This window comes from Enoplosus armatus, chromosome 20 (genome assembly GCF_043641665.1).
Source record: "Enoplosus armatus isolate fEnoArm2 chromosome 20, fEnoArm2.hap1, whole genome shotgun sequence".
In the NCBI taxonomy this organism is placed as follows: Eukaryota; Metazoa; Chordata; class Actinopteri; order Centrarchiformes; family Enoplosidae; genus Enoplosus; species Enoplosus armatus.
The window spans coordinates 9,852,952-9,870,589 of NC_092199.1; the positions used below are offsets into that span (position 1 = coordinate 9,852,952).

General features: G+C 40.2%; 1 protein-coding gene across 1 annotated transcript in view; it reads left to right on the plus strand.

The window, feature by feature from the left end:
- The first annotated feature begins 934 nt into the window (after window positions 1–934).
- Window positions 935–17,638, plus strand: part of plce1 (phospholipase C, epsilon 1) — a 67,920-nt gene continuing 51,216 nt past the window's right edge. Inside the window, exons 1-5 of the mRNA XM_070926845.1 lie at window positions 935–991; window positions 1,094–1,183; window positions 1,737–2,402; window positions 2,640–3,047; window positions 3,227–3,436. Of these exons, the coding sequence (XP_070782946.1) occupies window positions 1,782–2,402; window positions 2,640–3,047; window positions 3,227–3,436 (1,239 nt within the window). The 5' untranslated portion in view covers window positions 935–991; window positions 1,094–1,183; window positions 1,737–1,781. The remainder of the gene's footprint in view (window positions 992–1,093; window positions 1,184–1,736; window positions 2,403–2,639; window positions 3,048–3,226; window positions 3,437–17,638) is intronic.

Sequence of the window (17,638 nt, forward strand, 5' to 3'; positions counted from 1 at the left end):
AGTGGGCATTTTATGCCTTTGTTGGTAGTAGATAGTAGAGAGATGACAGGAAACAAGGGGGGAGAGAGAGATGGGGAATGACATATAACAAAGGTTCCCAGTCAGATGTGAATCGGGGATGCTTAAGTTCATGGTTAGCGCCTTAACCTTATTGTGAAGTTTTTTTACATTGACATCACACCATAGAGAGCTGGATCCAATTTTTAGACCTCATGGCAGGCTGTTAATTATTGGGACTTTCATTGGTAGTGTGGTGATGATATGACTGAATTACTGAAGAATTCAGTTCAACCTCTGAAAGGTGATAGTCCAAACAAACTCAATTATTTAACTATATCAAGCACATAACACGTCCTACACTTCATACATCATCTCAGGAAGTGGGGATAAATGTACTGTTTATAGTTTTATTGCCCCAGAAAGTTGTTAGTTTTTTCGATGGGTGTAAAATGAGTGTTGTTCCTTCCCTCATTTTTCCCTTCCCGCTGAAATTCAGCATTTGTTGTTTCAGTTGTTTCAGTTGTTTCTGTCACAATGGCTCACCCTGTGTGCAGTGATGCAGTTGAATAGTTATAGATAAGAAAGCTGATGTGATGAAAGAAAGAGAAAGAAAATTGGAGTCTTTTAAAGTTAGTAAAATGTGTTTCTCATGTGTCTCAGTTTTATCCATGTCTCTTTTTGTATTATTTATAACTAAGTCTTGAACTTTCTAGCAGTCTCACCCTGTCCTCTAATGTGTTTTATTGTGAATTAAAAATACAGTGTAAATTACTCATGAAAACCAGGTACATAATGATTGGTGCGTCTGTGTTCTCTCTTTTTCTCTCTCAGGGCCTGCAAGTGGATGACTATGCCACAGATACATGTCAGGACCAATCACAGCTAGAGCACCAAGGCACACACATGGCCTTGTAAGCTGTGACTGTGAATCATACTATCAAGGAAATTCCTCAGTCCTCCAGGGTCACCTCCGTGGGCTCTCTATCTGGTGGTTTGTACAGCTGCACAAGCTTCTGTTGCCACAACACACATACAAAACACACACAGAACACACTCTGTGTGGAAGCTGATGTTATTATTTGCCCCAGTACAGGCCTTTGACCATGATGGCACACTGAAATTGAAAAAAAAGCTTGGGACTATTGTGTAACATGACCTGAAGTGGATCTCTCTCATAATCTAAGTAAGTATTTTGAACTGAACTAAAATACAGAAGGTTTGATACTGACGACAGATTATTGATGGTTAAAAGTGCATTTGTATTATGTAAGTCAGTCAGTCAATCACAAGGTGAAGCTCCAACAGAGAAATGTGCTGTAGTCCCCACCTGACTGAAACAGACATATGAATATCTGGAAGAGAAGTGAGTGAACGCTCCATTCAGGGAAATCTGGACTCAATCATTAGTCATCTAGACCAGCTTAGTTATAAAAATGAGAATGCTGTCACCTTACACAATAAATGGAAGGCTGCAAATTTCATTTCCTCTGCAAATTTCATTTCCTCTTGCTGCTCTATGGAGCCACTAATTGAGATGGAAGATGTCGCTTCTCAAATGTTGCGAATTAAAGAGAGAAATATAGAGAAATATATTTGACTGATGCTTTGTCTCAGATTGGGTATAATGCACCAGATTTTAGATAAACAATTAAAAGACTTAAGTCAAATTCTGATGTTCTTCTAAATGCTGTTAGCTTAGATTTCACCTGCTAAACTGTAATCAATTATTTTCAAAGCTGCAGCAAAACAAAGGATAAAGCAGGACGCCCCTGGGAGACACGATGGCTACTGGAGAAAATCAGACACAGGTTGAGGCTGTAGTTCTGGCTCGGCGTGCTTCACCTCCATCAAGCGGGAGCAGACCCAGCAGAGAAGCCAGGCCCACAAATGGCAGCCAGGAAGTGCGGCGATACTCTGACCAATTGTGGCTTTCGAAACAGAGGAGCAGCCCTTCTCTCCTTTTATATAGGAAGTTGTCGTGTGACAGTGGGAAAGGGACAATTTTGGACGAGGAATATGAGTGTTTGGATTACAGCTCAAAGCTCTTGAGTACCGAAGAGAAACTTTATCCAGAGCTGTCAGCTGGCAAGAGAATTGAAGGAATAACTAACACAGTTACTCCGATACCTGGGAAAGGTTCAGAGGGATATCCGTGCCAGCTGGACTTCCTTGGAGACGGTGTTGATGCAGTCAGAAACAGAACTGGCAGCACCCGCTGCTCCTGCACCATGTCTAGCCTTTGCATGAGCCCAAACATCGACTGTTGCCACAGCCCCAGATCCAGTCCGAGCCACACCCCCAGCCCTGTTCACAGTCCGAGCCTTAGCCCCAGCCCCTCACGGCCCAACCAGCGACACATCCGCCGCAGCAGCCTGCCGGTGTCCATGCTGGCTTTCCACAAGGTAATAAAGGAGGAAATTGCTAGCCCTGGTTATCTGCAAATTGTATACACTTAGCTGCTACACCAGGGCTGTGCTATGTGCTCTAAAATGCTTTTTTTGCACCATATGAGAAAATCATAATGTTAATACTGTAAATGTAATGCTTTACCCCTTTAGATCGCCAATCCAAGGCACTGATAATAACCGTACAAAAACATCATCAAGACAATTTTGATTTGCTATGTTTTCTGCTTCTAGACGTCACCCTGCCTCTCATCTCGGTGCAGTCCATCCAGTGAACCGAGCTCTTTGGTGTCATCTCCCTGTAGTTCCCCCCTACCCAACCCCCGCCAGCATCACCAAAATGGACACATCCACCGCCACCATGTCAAAGATGGCTACTCGAGTTTAGAGAGGCTCAACCGAAGGCCCAGGGTTAACAAATGTTCCCTGGAGAAACTATTCCTACGACGGGCGTCTCTAGACACCATGACGACAGGCCCGGGGAACGATGAGAGGTCATCCTCAGGAGTGACCAGGAACTGCAGCGGGGGCAGCAGTGATGAAGGGGATGGAGAGGGTGTCTTGGATAACACAGAGTTTGTTAGAAACCGTGGAAAGCGTTCCACTGTGCTGGTGAGGCGCTTCTTCAGGAATAATAAAAAGGTATTTCCATGAAATATTCCTTTTCAGTTTTAGTGTTGGAATTTGTATCTGAAACAAAGTTGATATCATTTTTGTTGTTATTTGTTTCCTTTCTATATTTACAGTGCTCATTATGTATAACGTATGCTTCAAAACAATGAGACACGCTTAAATACTTTACCTCGTTTGTCTTTTCCAAGGTGACCAAGTCAGTGTGTACCGGAACCAGAGCAATTGTCAAGACACTGCCATCGGGACGCATCTCAGAGGAGGTCTGGGAGGTGGTTGTTAATCGCAGCATATGGCAACCCAGCAAGAAGGAGATCTGGCCAATTGTAATGCGTGGTGTGGGAGAAGAAGTCAGAGTCTGCAGGGGGATGCTACGTTTTCTTGGAGTTAAGCTACAACAGGTAAGATAATTAATACACAAACTCCCTGTGTTTTCAATTTCAAGTTTTGAATACAAACTCATAATAGAAATATTCCAGACTTCAATTACGTAAAAGCTGCTGATAATATAGATTCAGGATAGCAATGCAGTGAACTTCTCAGGTTTTGTCTAGTTTATCTTTCACACCCAGGCTGCTGTCAACACGCTCCTGTTACTGTACCAGTGCATCTCAAAAGGATTTCGAGTCAGTCTGCAGTGTTAATCAGCACAATTAAGAATGTTTTCCATAATTATCCTAAGCAAAGGGTTATTAAAGTTGCCTTTTTACGAGTTTAGGAAATATGTGGGAACTATTCATGGTGTTCATGGCCTTACATCACTGATAATTTGCCGTAAGCTATAATGTGCTTATTCTTTAAGTGCTTTAAAATGACGTGGAATTTCCACAGATGATAAGGCAGCGCAGGGTTCATATGTGGTTTTCTTTTCTCTGTCACAAGAAAAAGTGCAATACTTAATAGCTGCAGTAGCACAAGAGTATTTATGACTTGATTGATTCTTGGTTCAATGGAGAAAAATTGTTCTTGGCTCTTGCTTTCCTGTGTTTGCGTTGAAATGTTATGCCTTTTATGCATGAAAGATGAATAATTTGTTCAAGGAATATGTTAATAGACCAACGCACACACATCCCAAAAAACACATACACACTGGCTCTTTGTTCAGTGTAGGCCCCTGCTGTGGAAAAATGATTTATTCTCTGTTGGTCCTTCTCCCCATATTACTGACAGACTAAATGACTTCTGTGTGTGTGTGTGTGTGTGTGTGTGTGTGTGTGTGTGTGTGTGCGTGTGCGTGTGCGTGCGCATGTGTGGGTAAATGGACTGAGCAGAGTTGGCATCTGCATTAAAGTTAGAGCCATGGAAATTGGAGAGAGGGTAAATGAGCAAGACAGAGTGAGAAAGTTAGAGAGAGATGGAGGGAAAGAGACAGAGTGAGACAGAGAGAGAGAGAGAGAGAGAGAGAGAGACCCAGGACATTGCTGTGTTATTATCAAGTTTCCAAGCAAGAGAGAGTGTTTTTCACAAACATGAAAACGCCTTGCAGGAGCTGTTCAACTTGAGCAACCTTGACAGCAACAGTTTCAATAGAAGGGCTTTTGTCGAGGTGCAAACATCATGAGAATCTGTGAAGACTAGGAATCAGTAGCATCACACAGGATGCTCTCATGTTGTTTTTTGTTATCTTCTCCCTCCTCTTCCTGTAAAAACTCAAAACACATGGAGACCGAAACCCAGTTCCTTGAAGACACATACAACCACCGAATTACACAAGACCAACTTCATTATATTTTAATTCCAGATAGTACATTGTATTTCTATTTGTAAATGCTGCTGTATGACGGTCGTAGCAATATATGCTGTATATTTGCAAGCTAATTATTAGATAGCAGTTGCTTTAGAGACATCACCACCTTTACTGCATCAGTAAAGTATCATTTCCAGTGAGTCAATGTCGGCCACTGACTGACACTTGACTGTGTAGTATCTCAAAGTGATAGTTAACACTTTATCGTAACAGTTGATAGGAGAAAAAGAGTGAGAGCTTTTAAACAAATTTCTCCAGAAAGAATTAGAAATTCACATCAGGTTACCCACAGGTAATGAAAGAGGAGCGCTTGACGGTGCATTTTTTATTTATTACGTTTTTATGATGGGATTCTGACCTGTGCACAGTTGTATTGTATATGTGTGTGCTTTATATGCGTATGTATTTGTGTTTTTTATGGGTTGATGTATAGCCACAACAGAGCCAAGTACTGTCTAAAGTTTCTCACATGCGGAGGGGGGCTTCTACGCTCACGCCATACTAACACACACACTCATACTCATGTGCATGCTGCAGTGTGGTTTCTGACTTTGCCAAAGTTTTTTTATGAGTCCTTTGTGGTCGTAGAAATACGGGCTGAGTTAAGTCCAGGCAGAGCTGCCTTAATAATGAGCCTATTGAAAGTGGGGGAGCTGCCAGCACTTCCCCTGTCAAAACACCATCTGAGCTGCTCCTGTAAGGGGTCACTAGAGAAACTCTGAGAACACTGAGCAGCAGTGAATAAGTAGAGCTGAAGCAGAGTTGTCATCAGGATCATAAAAAATGATGAAAAAAGTAGGAACGCGTCCCATTGCAAACAACAGTCGCTAAGAAACATATTCCTTCTGTTTCCTGTGTATTCGTGTTTTTATTTGATGCCTTACAGCAGATAGAAACATAACAACAGTATAAGACATTTTAGTCAAAATATTAAACACAGTGTTTAAACCAAAGAAGTACAGCATGTTTCTTTACATGTCAAACCATCTGGTCACTAATGTAGATAGGTTGTCATTATAATAATATATATGCAGTACTCAGCGCACAAACCTTGTAAATGATTGCATAATTGACACAGAAACTTAGGGTCTTCATGGACTGGGTGGGTGCACTGCTATTATACACACACACACACACACACACACACACACACACACACACACACACACCATACTTTATGGTACACAGACCCCCTATATTTGGTAAGCCTGACTCTGCAGTAATCATGTTGAGGAGTTTTCTGGAGGTATCCTGTGGCCCTGTGTGTTTATTGCTACAACTAATGAAGCGAGCCAAAGAACACAGGATTATATGAAGGAGGGATTAGAGCAGGGCAACAGCAGCAGAGAGAGAGAGAGAGAGAGAGGGAGGGAGGGAGAGAGGGAGGGAGGCAGGCAGGGGTAACACACTAGGAGAGAAAGAGGGATATTTTAACAGTGGAAAAAGAAGAAAATGTGCCATGGAGGAAAAGTGAGAAACAAGATGGGGGGGGGGGGGGGGGGGTCAGGCAGGGACTGTTTGGGAGAGAATAGGAAGAGTGAGAGAGAGGAAACAAAAGGAAAGTTTAGAGCAAGACAAAGCCATGAATTTATGTTTTATATTAAGTTTTACATAAGTTCATAATGGAAAATGTACAGGATGGAAAATATTATAAATGGGAGGGGGTTGCATTATCCAGACAAAACCACAAATGCTATAAAATGTTTTAAATGTTTATAGAAATTTCTCAGGACAAGTTTCAGTGTAGGCCAAAGGAGAGGATGCAAAAACTTAACTTGTGAGGGAGTGCAATACTAGGTCTTTCTTTTTCTATTTCCTCCTTGTCCCCTCTGGGACTCTGTAGTCAAGTCATATAGTTAGCTGTGCAAATACCTAATCTGAGGACACAATGCTTGAAAGAGAGCACATGATATCACACCGTGCCCATTATGGTTTGTATTTTGCACCTTATTAGTAATGATATCTTCTGACCCTGATCTGGGTTTAGCAGTAAAAATACAAACTTTGTCTGTTAATTCCCTCTATGTACTGATTAATGTACAGTCCTTTTTTAATGTACCACTATGTTTTACACAAAATAAGGAAGTGCTTCATTACTTTGTGCAGGTTTAACAGTGAAACACACACACACATACACACACCTGGCGTAGGGATCAAACAGTCTCTGAACCCAGGAGTATTTTATTGTTTGCCTTTGTGGAGTCTACCAATTAGAGTCCTGCTGAGTGCTTTCATTTAACTCAAAGTGATGTCAGGCTATGTAGTAAGTGACCATACACACCCTTGCACACACATATACACACATATACACACACACACGCACGCACACAGAGGCAGGCACAGTCATGTACATATATACTTGAACACTTTTAACCTAGCAGTGTGGGCTGAGTGGGGCTGAGAGATGGGTGCTTGTAAATATATTGTGGTCCCATTGCCGAGGATGCAAATAGTCTTTGGGGACAGGAATACATTCTTCCCTCTAGGGACACTCTGTGCTTTCCTGTTTCCCTCACTGTGTCTTATCATAACTGGAATATCTGTGCTGGGAAAGCGAATCAAAGTTGACTTAGTTGTAGTTGACTTGATATTGGCTGATATTTGTATATACACAGGCTTGTATCTTGGACTTTTTATTAGAGATGTTGTTTTTCATTGTTTGCACTGTTGATCCAACTGGGAGTGTTTCATGCTCTCGTTCGTGCTTTGGAGGCATTCCAGCCAGTCACCTGAAATACTTTGAACCCCTCCCACTTTGAAACTGCATTGATTAAACAAGATTATGTTTTCCAACCTTCAGTTTTCATTATCACTTCATTTCTTTTGCACCCTGCACAGTCTTCTGCTACTGTGGCTCACCAAGATTCTCTTGAGTAATGATGCATATTGATGCCTATTACAATTCTGACATCTCATTAAACAAACGCCTTATAATTTGCTTGATTTAGAAATTCCTAGTCATGAAATACTTGACCCGAACCCACTGATTGACCTACAAACCAATCCACTTAGATTTTTTGTTGCATTATACCTTTAACCCACATATCTGAAAAATACCATTGACATCGATAATCAGATGGGCTGTTAATCACATGGGAGGTTATTTATTATCTGGCCCAGCGGACATCATGCCATTGCTTTTCATGACTAGGTATCTTGTAATGTTTTTTTTTTACTTAGAGTAGGTGTGAGCTTCATTTAAAAGCACAGATCACTAACAATGAGTAGTGTCTGTTATGTTTGATTCACAAAAACAACAATCCTGACTATATGCATAATTTCCTGTCAGGGTGGATTGATAGAGGGATGTTATCACAGTACTCTCTCTCTTACAGACACACCCATGCACACATTACTTCGTTCCCTACTCCTGTGGTTGCTTTGCTGTTGGTGAAAGTAACAGACACACACACACACACACACACACACACACACAAACACATACATGCACAGAATATCTGTATTCCTCTTTCACTTTTTCTTTCAGTTTGAAAGTACAATTATTAGATTGCTTTTTATGTCTAAGTAGCAAAGATAGCCCTCAGTACTCTGTCTATTGAAGAATTTGGTGTGTTAAATGTTGTTTACGCTAAAAGTTATATCTCAGAGTGCCTCTTTGGTCAGTGGTTGCTGTTGATTAAAGGGGAATACCGGCTACCAAAATATCAAAGTAAGCTAATTTTCTGCCTTTCTCCGTAGCCAAAGACAAAATTGAATCTTGTCCCAGACCCAGTCCGTCATAATTGCTCCGTATATGAATGAACTGAGAGTTATTGAAAACATTACTTTAAAAATCTACAATTTATTTTCTGGAACAAATTTGATAACCATCCATATAGCTGTGGCTCATGTCAGTACTGCTTGATGGTCTAGCTTTGGCATCTCGTTATTTCTCTTCATCAAAGCTGACTGTCTCGAACAATAAGATTAAAATGCAACCTGTAGGAATTGTTGACTCGTTCTTGTTTGTGCTGTTGAATGCTATTTTCCCTCTAGCTGTTTGCTAGTTAAATATCCATGCCTGTAAAATGGGTCAACATGTTTAAAGACAGGTTTGTTTATGAGCTCAGGTAATAACTCTAGCAAACACGTCCACATCTTGGTTACCAATTAGTGCTTGTTTCAAAGGTAGCGTTTAAAGATAAAATGTCCATCAAATATCCGGTTTTAAGACAACCATTCCATGCTAGATGTTGTCATGAGGTGACATTGCATTGATTGGCTTTCCAGGTAATTGCTTCAGTAAATAGACTGGTTCATCAGACATTGAGCGTCAACGGTTTTCTTCAAGTGTATCTTTGCACGGAGAGATAGGCATAAGAACACATACTCTATGCGACTCATTCCCTTATGTTACGACCCTATTGAATGGATCTGAGAGTCACTTGCCTACAATGTGAGATGGTAATCCATGTGCTCGAACACACACAGTGTTGAACAATGCTCTACTGATTAGGTTAGGGCTACTAAAAAGGCTGAAGTGAATGAAATTACAGTTACAATCGCAATTTGAGCTATTGGAAGTTAACAAATGGCTTTAAATAGCTGGAAGTCACTGTAAACCTGATTTTTAAAAAATGTAGGAATTTGAGAGACCTGACATGAGTGTTATCTTGCCTCTCTCACACACTACATATTTTGACAAACTAACCAAACACAGAAGCCGAGATGTCACTCAGACTCATGTTGGACTGAGAGGCTTTCAACCAGCTACTTGCTGTACACTGTAACGCACTACAAAAAAAAAAAAGTTTGCATGACAAAGGTAAAAGAAAAAAGATCTGGATGAAGCCGGGCAGATAACTTTTTGCAAGGTGAACTGGAGTTGAGCAACACTGTGGCTTGTCAGTCTAGTGCAGGACACCTGCTATTGTTTTTTTGCGTGTGTAATCAGCAAGATATGTAAATGAAAAAAGTGAATTACTTTTTGTTCTTAACCTAGTGTCAACACGAGGTATCAATTAAGCAACTTTAAATTCCATCATTGTAGTACAAAATGTACCAGACTAAAGGCACAAAGGTAAAAGTACTGAAGATGTTTGTTGGTGACTCAACATACTAGACATTTCTCCTCCAGTTAGTGGTAATATGTTCACGTACCCGGTTTCATTTTTGATTGTGCTCCAAGACAGTGAAATACTTATTGAGATTTATTAAGCACAGAATCTAATAAATCTCTTATCAAATCTTGTTTCTCTTGTAACTCAGTTTTTATTACCAAAGAGCAATTTGCATCATCCAGGTAGTCATTCAGCTAAAAAACAAATACAAAATATATCATCTCTGAGCAGGTTCAGTTCTGCATTATGATTCGAAACATTGCTATTAAACCCCAACCCTACACACACACACACACACACACACACACACACACACACACACACACACACACACATACATACACTTACCCTCCATGTATGTCACACTCATTTAACCTTGTGTCAGTCACTCTTATGTTCTCTCACTGCGTGTTGTACCACAATAAAGGAATGTGCCGAGCAGGCCACTCTCTCACCCAGCTGGGTGTTGCGGCTTAGCCAGAGATTAGTGTGTGTGTGTATTTTGTGTGTGTGTGTGTGTGTGTGTGTGTTGAGACACACTCTTGATTGGTCAGATGTCTGCTTACACAGAAATGGGATAGGACAGTAAATATCTAGCATGCCTTTGCAAGGAGTACTGTTTTTCACAGTGACAGTATCTCAAACAATGTGACCCTGCTGCTCTTTTAAACATGGCGAGACTCCATCGCTGTTTTATAAGTCTGCTTGAATCCGCTGCACAGGAGCGCTTGAGGCTGCTGCTCTTGTTTTTGTTGAAACACATTGTGTCAGTTTGTTTTGTGGGGTGACAGAAGGGTGTCGAAACTGCATGTGGGTGTGTTTTTCGCTTCATGGGGTTAAAATGTGTATGTGTGTGACTTAGCTCAGGCCTCTCGCAGCTCTGTGATATTGTGGGAAAATTGCACTGCTCCAGAAACTGGGAAAGTGTCCCTACAGAGATCCAGAGCCGAGGTTGTTGAACTATTGGTCAGGACCCGATACACAAACATAAACAGTGGAGAATTTTGACCCCCTGAGGTAATGTGAGGTGGTAGACACACATTACATGGCATATATATATGTCAATCTTTGGGTGAGAACCTCGGAAATGCATTCATTTGTGGCATTATGTGGAATTTCATCCCAATACACAACATGAACTGTACTTATTTCCCATTAGGACCACATACAGTATGACAAATGTAAACAAACACACACACTTCCTGTCATGGTGACTAACTCTCCAACCTTCTGTTCCTTTGAGGTCTCCCAGTTTCATCACCTTCATGTGACAAAGCATCTCTCTGACTACCTGGCTGTTATATGTGTCACACTGTTTCTGCACTCGTAATCACATTTTTACTAACACCTGCTGGTTTGATTTAGCAAAGAGCATTTGGATTAAAATGAACCAACAATATTCCCAAAAGCGGATTAAATTAGAGCATGAGGCAGTTGTGCTATTATTGGTGCACTCGAAGAATAACACAATTGATGTAAAAATAGCTCGCCACCTCCCCTTCCTAACACTTTTCTCATAATTTAGGAGGTCAACCGGAGCGGATTCAGCCAAAATTAAACCCTTAAGCTTACAGGATGCAGTACAGTAATAGTTTTTGTGGCAGCTTTAAAATGCACCAAAGGCCATGTCAAAGTAGGGTGATTGACACTAACTTATTAAGAAAGTACCTTTTAGTCTCATCTGTAATCAAAGTTAAATACTGCAGGCTCAACTGACGAGGCTCATCTGAGTAGTTTTCAACGACAAGATTATCTTTCAACCTTGCTGAGCAGCATCTGGCCCACAAGAATTAAAACAACAGTGCGCACATACTCCTTAAGCTTTGATCTGAATTGATAAGCATGACTTTAAAGACACTTTCTATTGACTCGTCAGCCTTCCCATTTCTGATATTGTATATATATATATGGCTGTGATGAGTCGTGACATATGAAAAGTCAGCCTTTGGTGCCATCTAGTGGAGGAGAGAATCTTCTACCCAGCAAATGAACTTGGATAGCAGAATATTTTTGGTATGTGAACACCTAATACTGCTGAAGCCTGAGTCGTGATTTATGTTTCATGAGAAATCAGACATTCTTGGCATACAAACTGCACTTCCTGTTGCACTTTGATCTACATGCTTGTGGTGTGTGTGTGTGAGAGAAGTTTCACCATAACACTTAATGCCTGACTTGATCCTCTTGTGATATTGTTGTGTTATTGCAGCAAAGTGTTGAAACAATCAACTAATCAGTTATTTAGAATAAGAAGTCACTCCTTCCCAAATGTAAGGATTTGCACATGTTCTTAGTTTTATGTCATTTTAAATTGAATATCTTTGGGATTTTGACTTTTGGTCAGACAAAATGTGCAAATTAAGTCGTTTAAGACTCTTTGAAATGGTGATTGTCATTTTAATAATCAAGAGATTAATAGATTGTTGCAAGTAACTTATTTTCATTATCAGTTAGTCTGCCGATTATTTTCTCAATTAGTTCATTAATCATCTGGTCTATAAAATGTCAAAAATAGTGAATGAAGTCCATCAAACTTTCCTCAAGCTCACGTCTTAAAATTGCGTGTTTTGTGCGACTAATCATTCCAGCTCTATAATTAAAATATCAATTACCCCAATCACCTTTTATCAGCTGTTGTTTAGGAAGAAAAACGAAATGCATTTTACACTTATAAGGAAAAAAACTCTAAATTCTGTTATCTTCCAACTAATAGAGGTGATGCTGCATTTGCCTTGATTTTACAAGTTTTCAGTGCTCACATGCATATCCACCAGAGGGCAGCACACTCAGCAACACACAGGGCATCTGCTGTTTGCAAGGATTATTATCCTTGCAAATATTGTGTTGTAGTATTATCTCTGCTTTGTAATAAGTTAAGAGAAAGATAGAGATATTGGGCTGGTGTCTGCTTCAGTGGTTGAAAAGTGTGCACTGTCACAGAACAAGATACCACATCATACTGTGTCATTGTCTTAATTAATATTGATTGGGGGACTGTGTGGCCATCTAAAGGCAATTAATGTAATAAATGTAGTATAATACATTAATCTAACCCCTCATTACTGGCTCAGGAGGCCAGTCTCATTAGCTGAGTATTGATCAAAGAAATGCTAAGCAAAGACTGGGGGCAGGCCAGCTGTGTGCTTTGTTCTGAAGACCACTTTGATGTCAACTGGGCATGAAAAAAGATTAATTTTTCCACTTGATTAGGCAGATTCAATACAACATACTGTATTCATTTAGACCTGTGACTGTTGTGATAATGTGTTTGTCTGCGTGTGAGGTTACACTGCAATTACTGATTTAGAGAAGAAATTACCAAAGCCTTTGATTTATATAGAATTTGAATCTTTGCTAAAACATGGTATATATTTTATTGTTGGTGGTTTATCTATTACCCATTCTGTACTAGTGAGGTGATTCGTAATTGTTCGTAAATGGTCTGCTCAGCTTCTTGGTGGGCAGATGATTACTTTCACAAGCAATTTCATTATTGAGATTTTTAGAGAACCTGATTGGCTAGTATGGCCCGCATCTCCTTAGTCGTGTATATTTAGTTTTAAGTCTTGCTGACTCATGTGACTGTAATCAAAAAATGCTTCTGCTAATGTTTTATAGTTCTCTGTCATTTTAAATGACATTTACGACATGTTGATAGTGAACTGTGTCTGATGTGTCAATAGAGAGCTTGATACATATGATGATAATATATATTGTGTTGCAGTAAACTGCATGTGCTTGGGGCTACCATCGAGCGAGCTGGCTTAAATTAGAGGTTGGCATAGAAACGCTCACCAGAGCAAAGCTAATAACAAGAATCAAGTGTCTGAATCTCAGTCTATTGGTTTAATGGCCCCACAGTATCACCTGCCCCCATGAAAGGCCAAGCTGGAACGTGGGTATTGTTTAGCCATTATGACACCTTAGACTTAATCAGGCTTTACCCAGGAGGGGACAGTGTGGAGGGTCCTGTTTTACTTCACACTAGCCATATTTTAGTGTTTTAGTCTGTAATTTACATACCGGGAAGCATTGTAAGAACGAAATAATATCAAAATGATGCATAGAAGATATCCTTAATATGAACGCTTCTCATTGAAACAAGTGTTAAATGATGTTCAACATATGAAGGTGGCACTAGATATAAATGTTGCCGCAAGTTGTGACAAAGTTTTCTGCAGATTCGAAACAATCCTAACTCAAGGTCCACTTACTTGCTTTTTCCAGAGCTCTCAGCCTTATCACATGTTTTTCGTCAGTGGGTGGATTTTGCTCAGTTGTCATGGAGATTGATTTATTTACATGAGAGCTCTGTTGCTTTAATGATCTCATCCAGAGCAGTTTCAAGACTTCTCAAAGTTGCGCATGAAAGTTCATTCTTAATGATGATTCTTGATAGATGGTATTTTCACAAAACAAAAGTAACTAGTGTTTTCCAGAGCTTTCAACCCTGTCACATGATCTTCATCTCTAGTTTTCATTTAGGTGTCACTGAGCAATGAAGGGATGTCACATGGCACTTGGTTATACTTCTTAACTCAGGAAATAATCCGGTATGGAAACATTTGGTACAATCTATTTTCACTTGGCAAATAACATAACACATCACCTCGCATTTTGTAATTTATCATTCGAAAAGAAAAAAAAAATGTTGGTACTTTTGTTAGTGAATTTTGTATTTACTTTGTCCAGTTTGTATCGACACAGTATTGTTAAATTAAAATACTTTGTAGTAGGCTACTGTGCAGTTTAATATGCCACTGGGGGAAAGGCTTTGCACCATTTCCTGACTTCAACCAGGAAGCACGTTATGTTGTTGTATTACTAGAATGAATAGGGCACTCTTTCTTGATATAAACATCACTTTAGTAAAATAACCTCTTAACGCATTTAGAATTGATTGTCTTTGGAGGGAATTCGGATTGCTTTTGGACTAGGCCAACGCAACGGATTTTGGCTTTGAAAAAGGGGCTTCAATGGTCGATAGTCTGTGTAATAGCTCCTAATCAAAACACAGAGGTCTTATTTGAGTTTTGTCAGACATTGTTTACACTTTGAACAGGCTGCTAAAGGAGGATCGATTGAAATCTTGTATACCAGTGTCTCCTCCATCTTTGCGCGTTTAGAGTATGCTCGCTGATAAAATCTCCCTTCTTGCTGCTGGGTTATGATGGGCCAGTTGCCTCGTAGCCTAATATGGGGGTACCCTCTATGTTAGGCAGAGATCTCTGAGTCTCTGTCTTTTCCCTTCACGCTTGTCTCTCTCTCGCTTTCTGTCTCTCTCTACCCCCCCTCTTCAGCTTGCTCTACTGATGTAGAGATCTCTCTCTCTCTCTCTCTCTCTCTCTCTCTCTCTCTCTCTCTCTCTCTCTCTCTCTCTCTCTCTCTCTCTTGCTCTCTTTCGCTCAAGCCTCCTCTCTCACTTTTGCAAGTGTACACAGACTAAGAGGGATTGGAGCTTGGTGGTTTTTCGTCCTCTCTCTTCAATGCATCAGCCTTTTCTATGCTACAGTAAGTAAAACTGTTTACTACGAGTTCTTCCTGTACTTGGAGACAAACTTTCAGCCTCAAGCATCTTTTCATTCATTGGGTTTTGTGGCTGGAGGGAACTACACTGTAAGATTGAATCGACATTTGCTTGTGTTCGCTAAGCTGAATGTGTTGTACAAAGTTGAACACAGATAATGTGGTGCTGCCAAAAGATGTTTGAACTTATCTCCTATACACCTGTAGGTCAACTTCAGAAAATGTGCCAAAAAGCAAACTAAGTTGTTCAGAAAGGCCTGTTAGACTCAGATTTGGGGTCTCGTCTTAATTAAACAGAGAGGAAATCAAATGATTTTGAAAATGTAACATTACTCAAAGACAGTTGGTCAAGGAAAGGCATGGAGTAGTTAGTCAATTTGGTTAAACTTTAAGATTAGTAGCATTAATATACAATATTACATGATACAGTATAAGGTCGTATTGTAGTATATTTTGTATTGTAAATCTCCAGAACATTCAAGCAAAAACATGAATGCAACAACTATTTTCACATCTATTCATGCAGTACCAGGATTATCTTTCTGTCTAGAACTTTAAGAGCTGAAAAACATTCATCAGGCTTATCTCTGGCCGTCTGATCACGACTGTGTGCCGTTATGTAGGAGAGTGTAGCGGCTCGCTGCAGTATGACATCATGAGAACTGTAAGTGGGGGGAGTGTGGTGGTGTGGAGGGGTCCCACTGGGTGCTCTGGGTAATGGGTTCCAGGTTGTTTTGGCCCTCAAGATGACCCCACTTTTTTTCTCTCTCCCAGACTCTCTCTCTCCAGCTCCTCTGTCATATTTCTTTTCTGTTATACTTCCCCCGCTATCCGCTGGCTTCTCCGCTCTCTTTCTTTCTCCTTCTTCCCTCTTTGAGCTTAAAGCTGAATCATATTTTGTCCTATCAGTTGTGATAACATATTACTCACCAGCTACACTACAGAGACAAGGATTCTGTCAACAAGTACAAGCCTCAACTCTGTTCTTTCAACCACAAATACAGTCATTAGTGCCTCAGTTAGACTGCGTACATGCCCTGCAAGAATACCGGCAGTCTTCTTAAATAAAAAAGCTGTCTTTCTGCTCCAGCCTTCACTTTTTTGTATCTGGTTTTGTTTCGTTTCTTCAAGAGTGTTAGCAGAAACAGTCTACAGTAACGTATATGCTGAAATGGTGACCTGGCATCTCACAAGTGTGACCAAGCACAACTCATTTCCTTTCTACTCTCTATTCATTCTGTGTAAATTACATTAGTTAGTCCTTTCCTGTAAATGTGTATTTTCTGTTGCTCGTTCATCTGCTGTTTTTTTTTTCTTCCTTGCTGACTCTAGAAGGGGTTGATGACCAGCAAATAATCTGTACATTTATTTTCTTGTTTTTGTCTTTGTAATGCCGCTTATTTCAGCTAATACAGCATGCAGTATGTTGTTGGTGTGTGCTCAAGTTTAACTTCTGTATTTATTTGAGTTTCTAATAAATGGCATTAGAATGGCATTTTTTGTGCTCATTGCTCATTGCTCTGAGTTTTCCACTGCTGTTCACTTCTGTTTGACACGCACACACACAGAGTACACACATTAATGCCCTAAGCTTGTTAAAGGTGTGAGGAGGTGCTCGGGAGGTGGGCCCCGCACTTGGATCTTTGGTGAAACGGCTCCTTGTGAAATTCAACAGGGGATTATGATTCAAGTCACCCTTGGCCTCCCTCTCCATTTCCTCTGTTGTGCTCCCCTGTGTTTTTCTCTCTTCACCTCCCTTTTTTGTCTTTCCTGCTGTACTGTCCTTTTTCAAATTCATTCTCCTTCTTCTCCCTCATCCCCCTCATCCTTTTATATTTCACCTCCTCTTCCACTCCATCTCTTGTTCTCTTATCCTGCTCTCTGTTGAACCTCTCTTCCTGTTTTGACAAACCTTCCTCAAACCTCGTCCATCTCTTTTATAATTATTTTTTTCTTCCTTATCATTCCAACCTTTTCTACTTCTGTCACTTATCCTCAATAATTCTCTTCCTCCTCCCCCTCATTCCCTCTTGTTCCCTTTATCTTCCTCTCCATCTCCACAAATTTTTGCATACCCTTTGAGATCTCCTCATTTTAATCATCTAAAATGTATATTGTTATTTTTTATTTTCTTTTAAATGTCTTTTCCTATTTGTATTAATATAGGCCACTTTTCTTCATGTAACAGCCAAAGCAAATGAATGAATGTAGTTCAGTCATGCGGCTATTGGGAATCCCAGGGAAAAGTCTTTCCTAAAAACTTTTGGGGG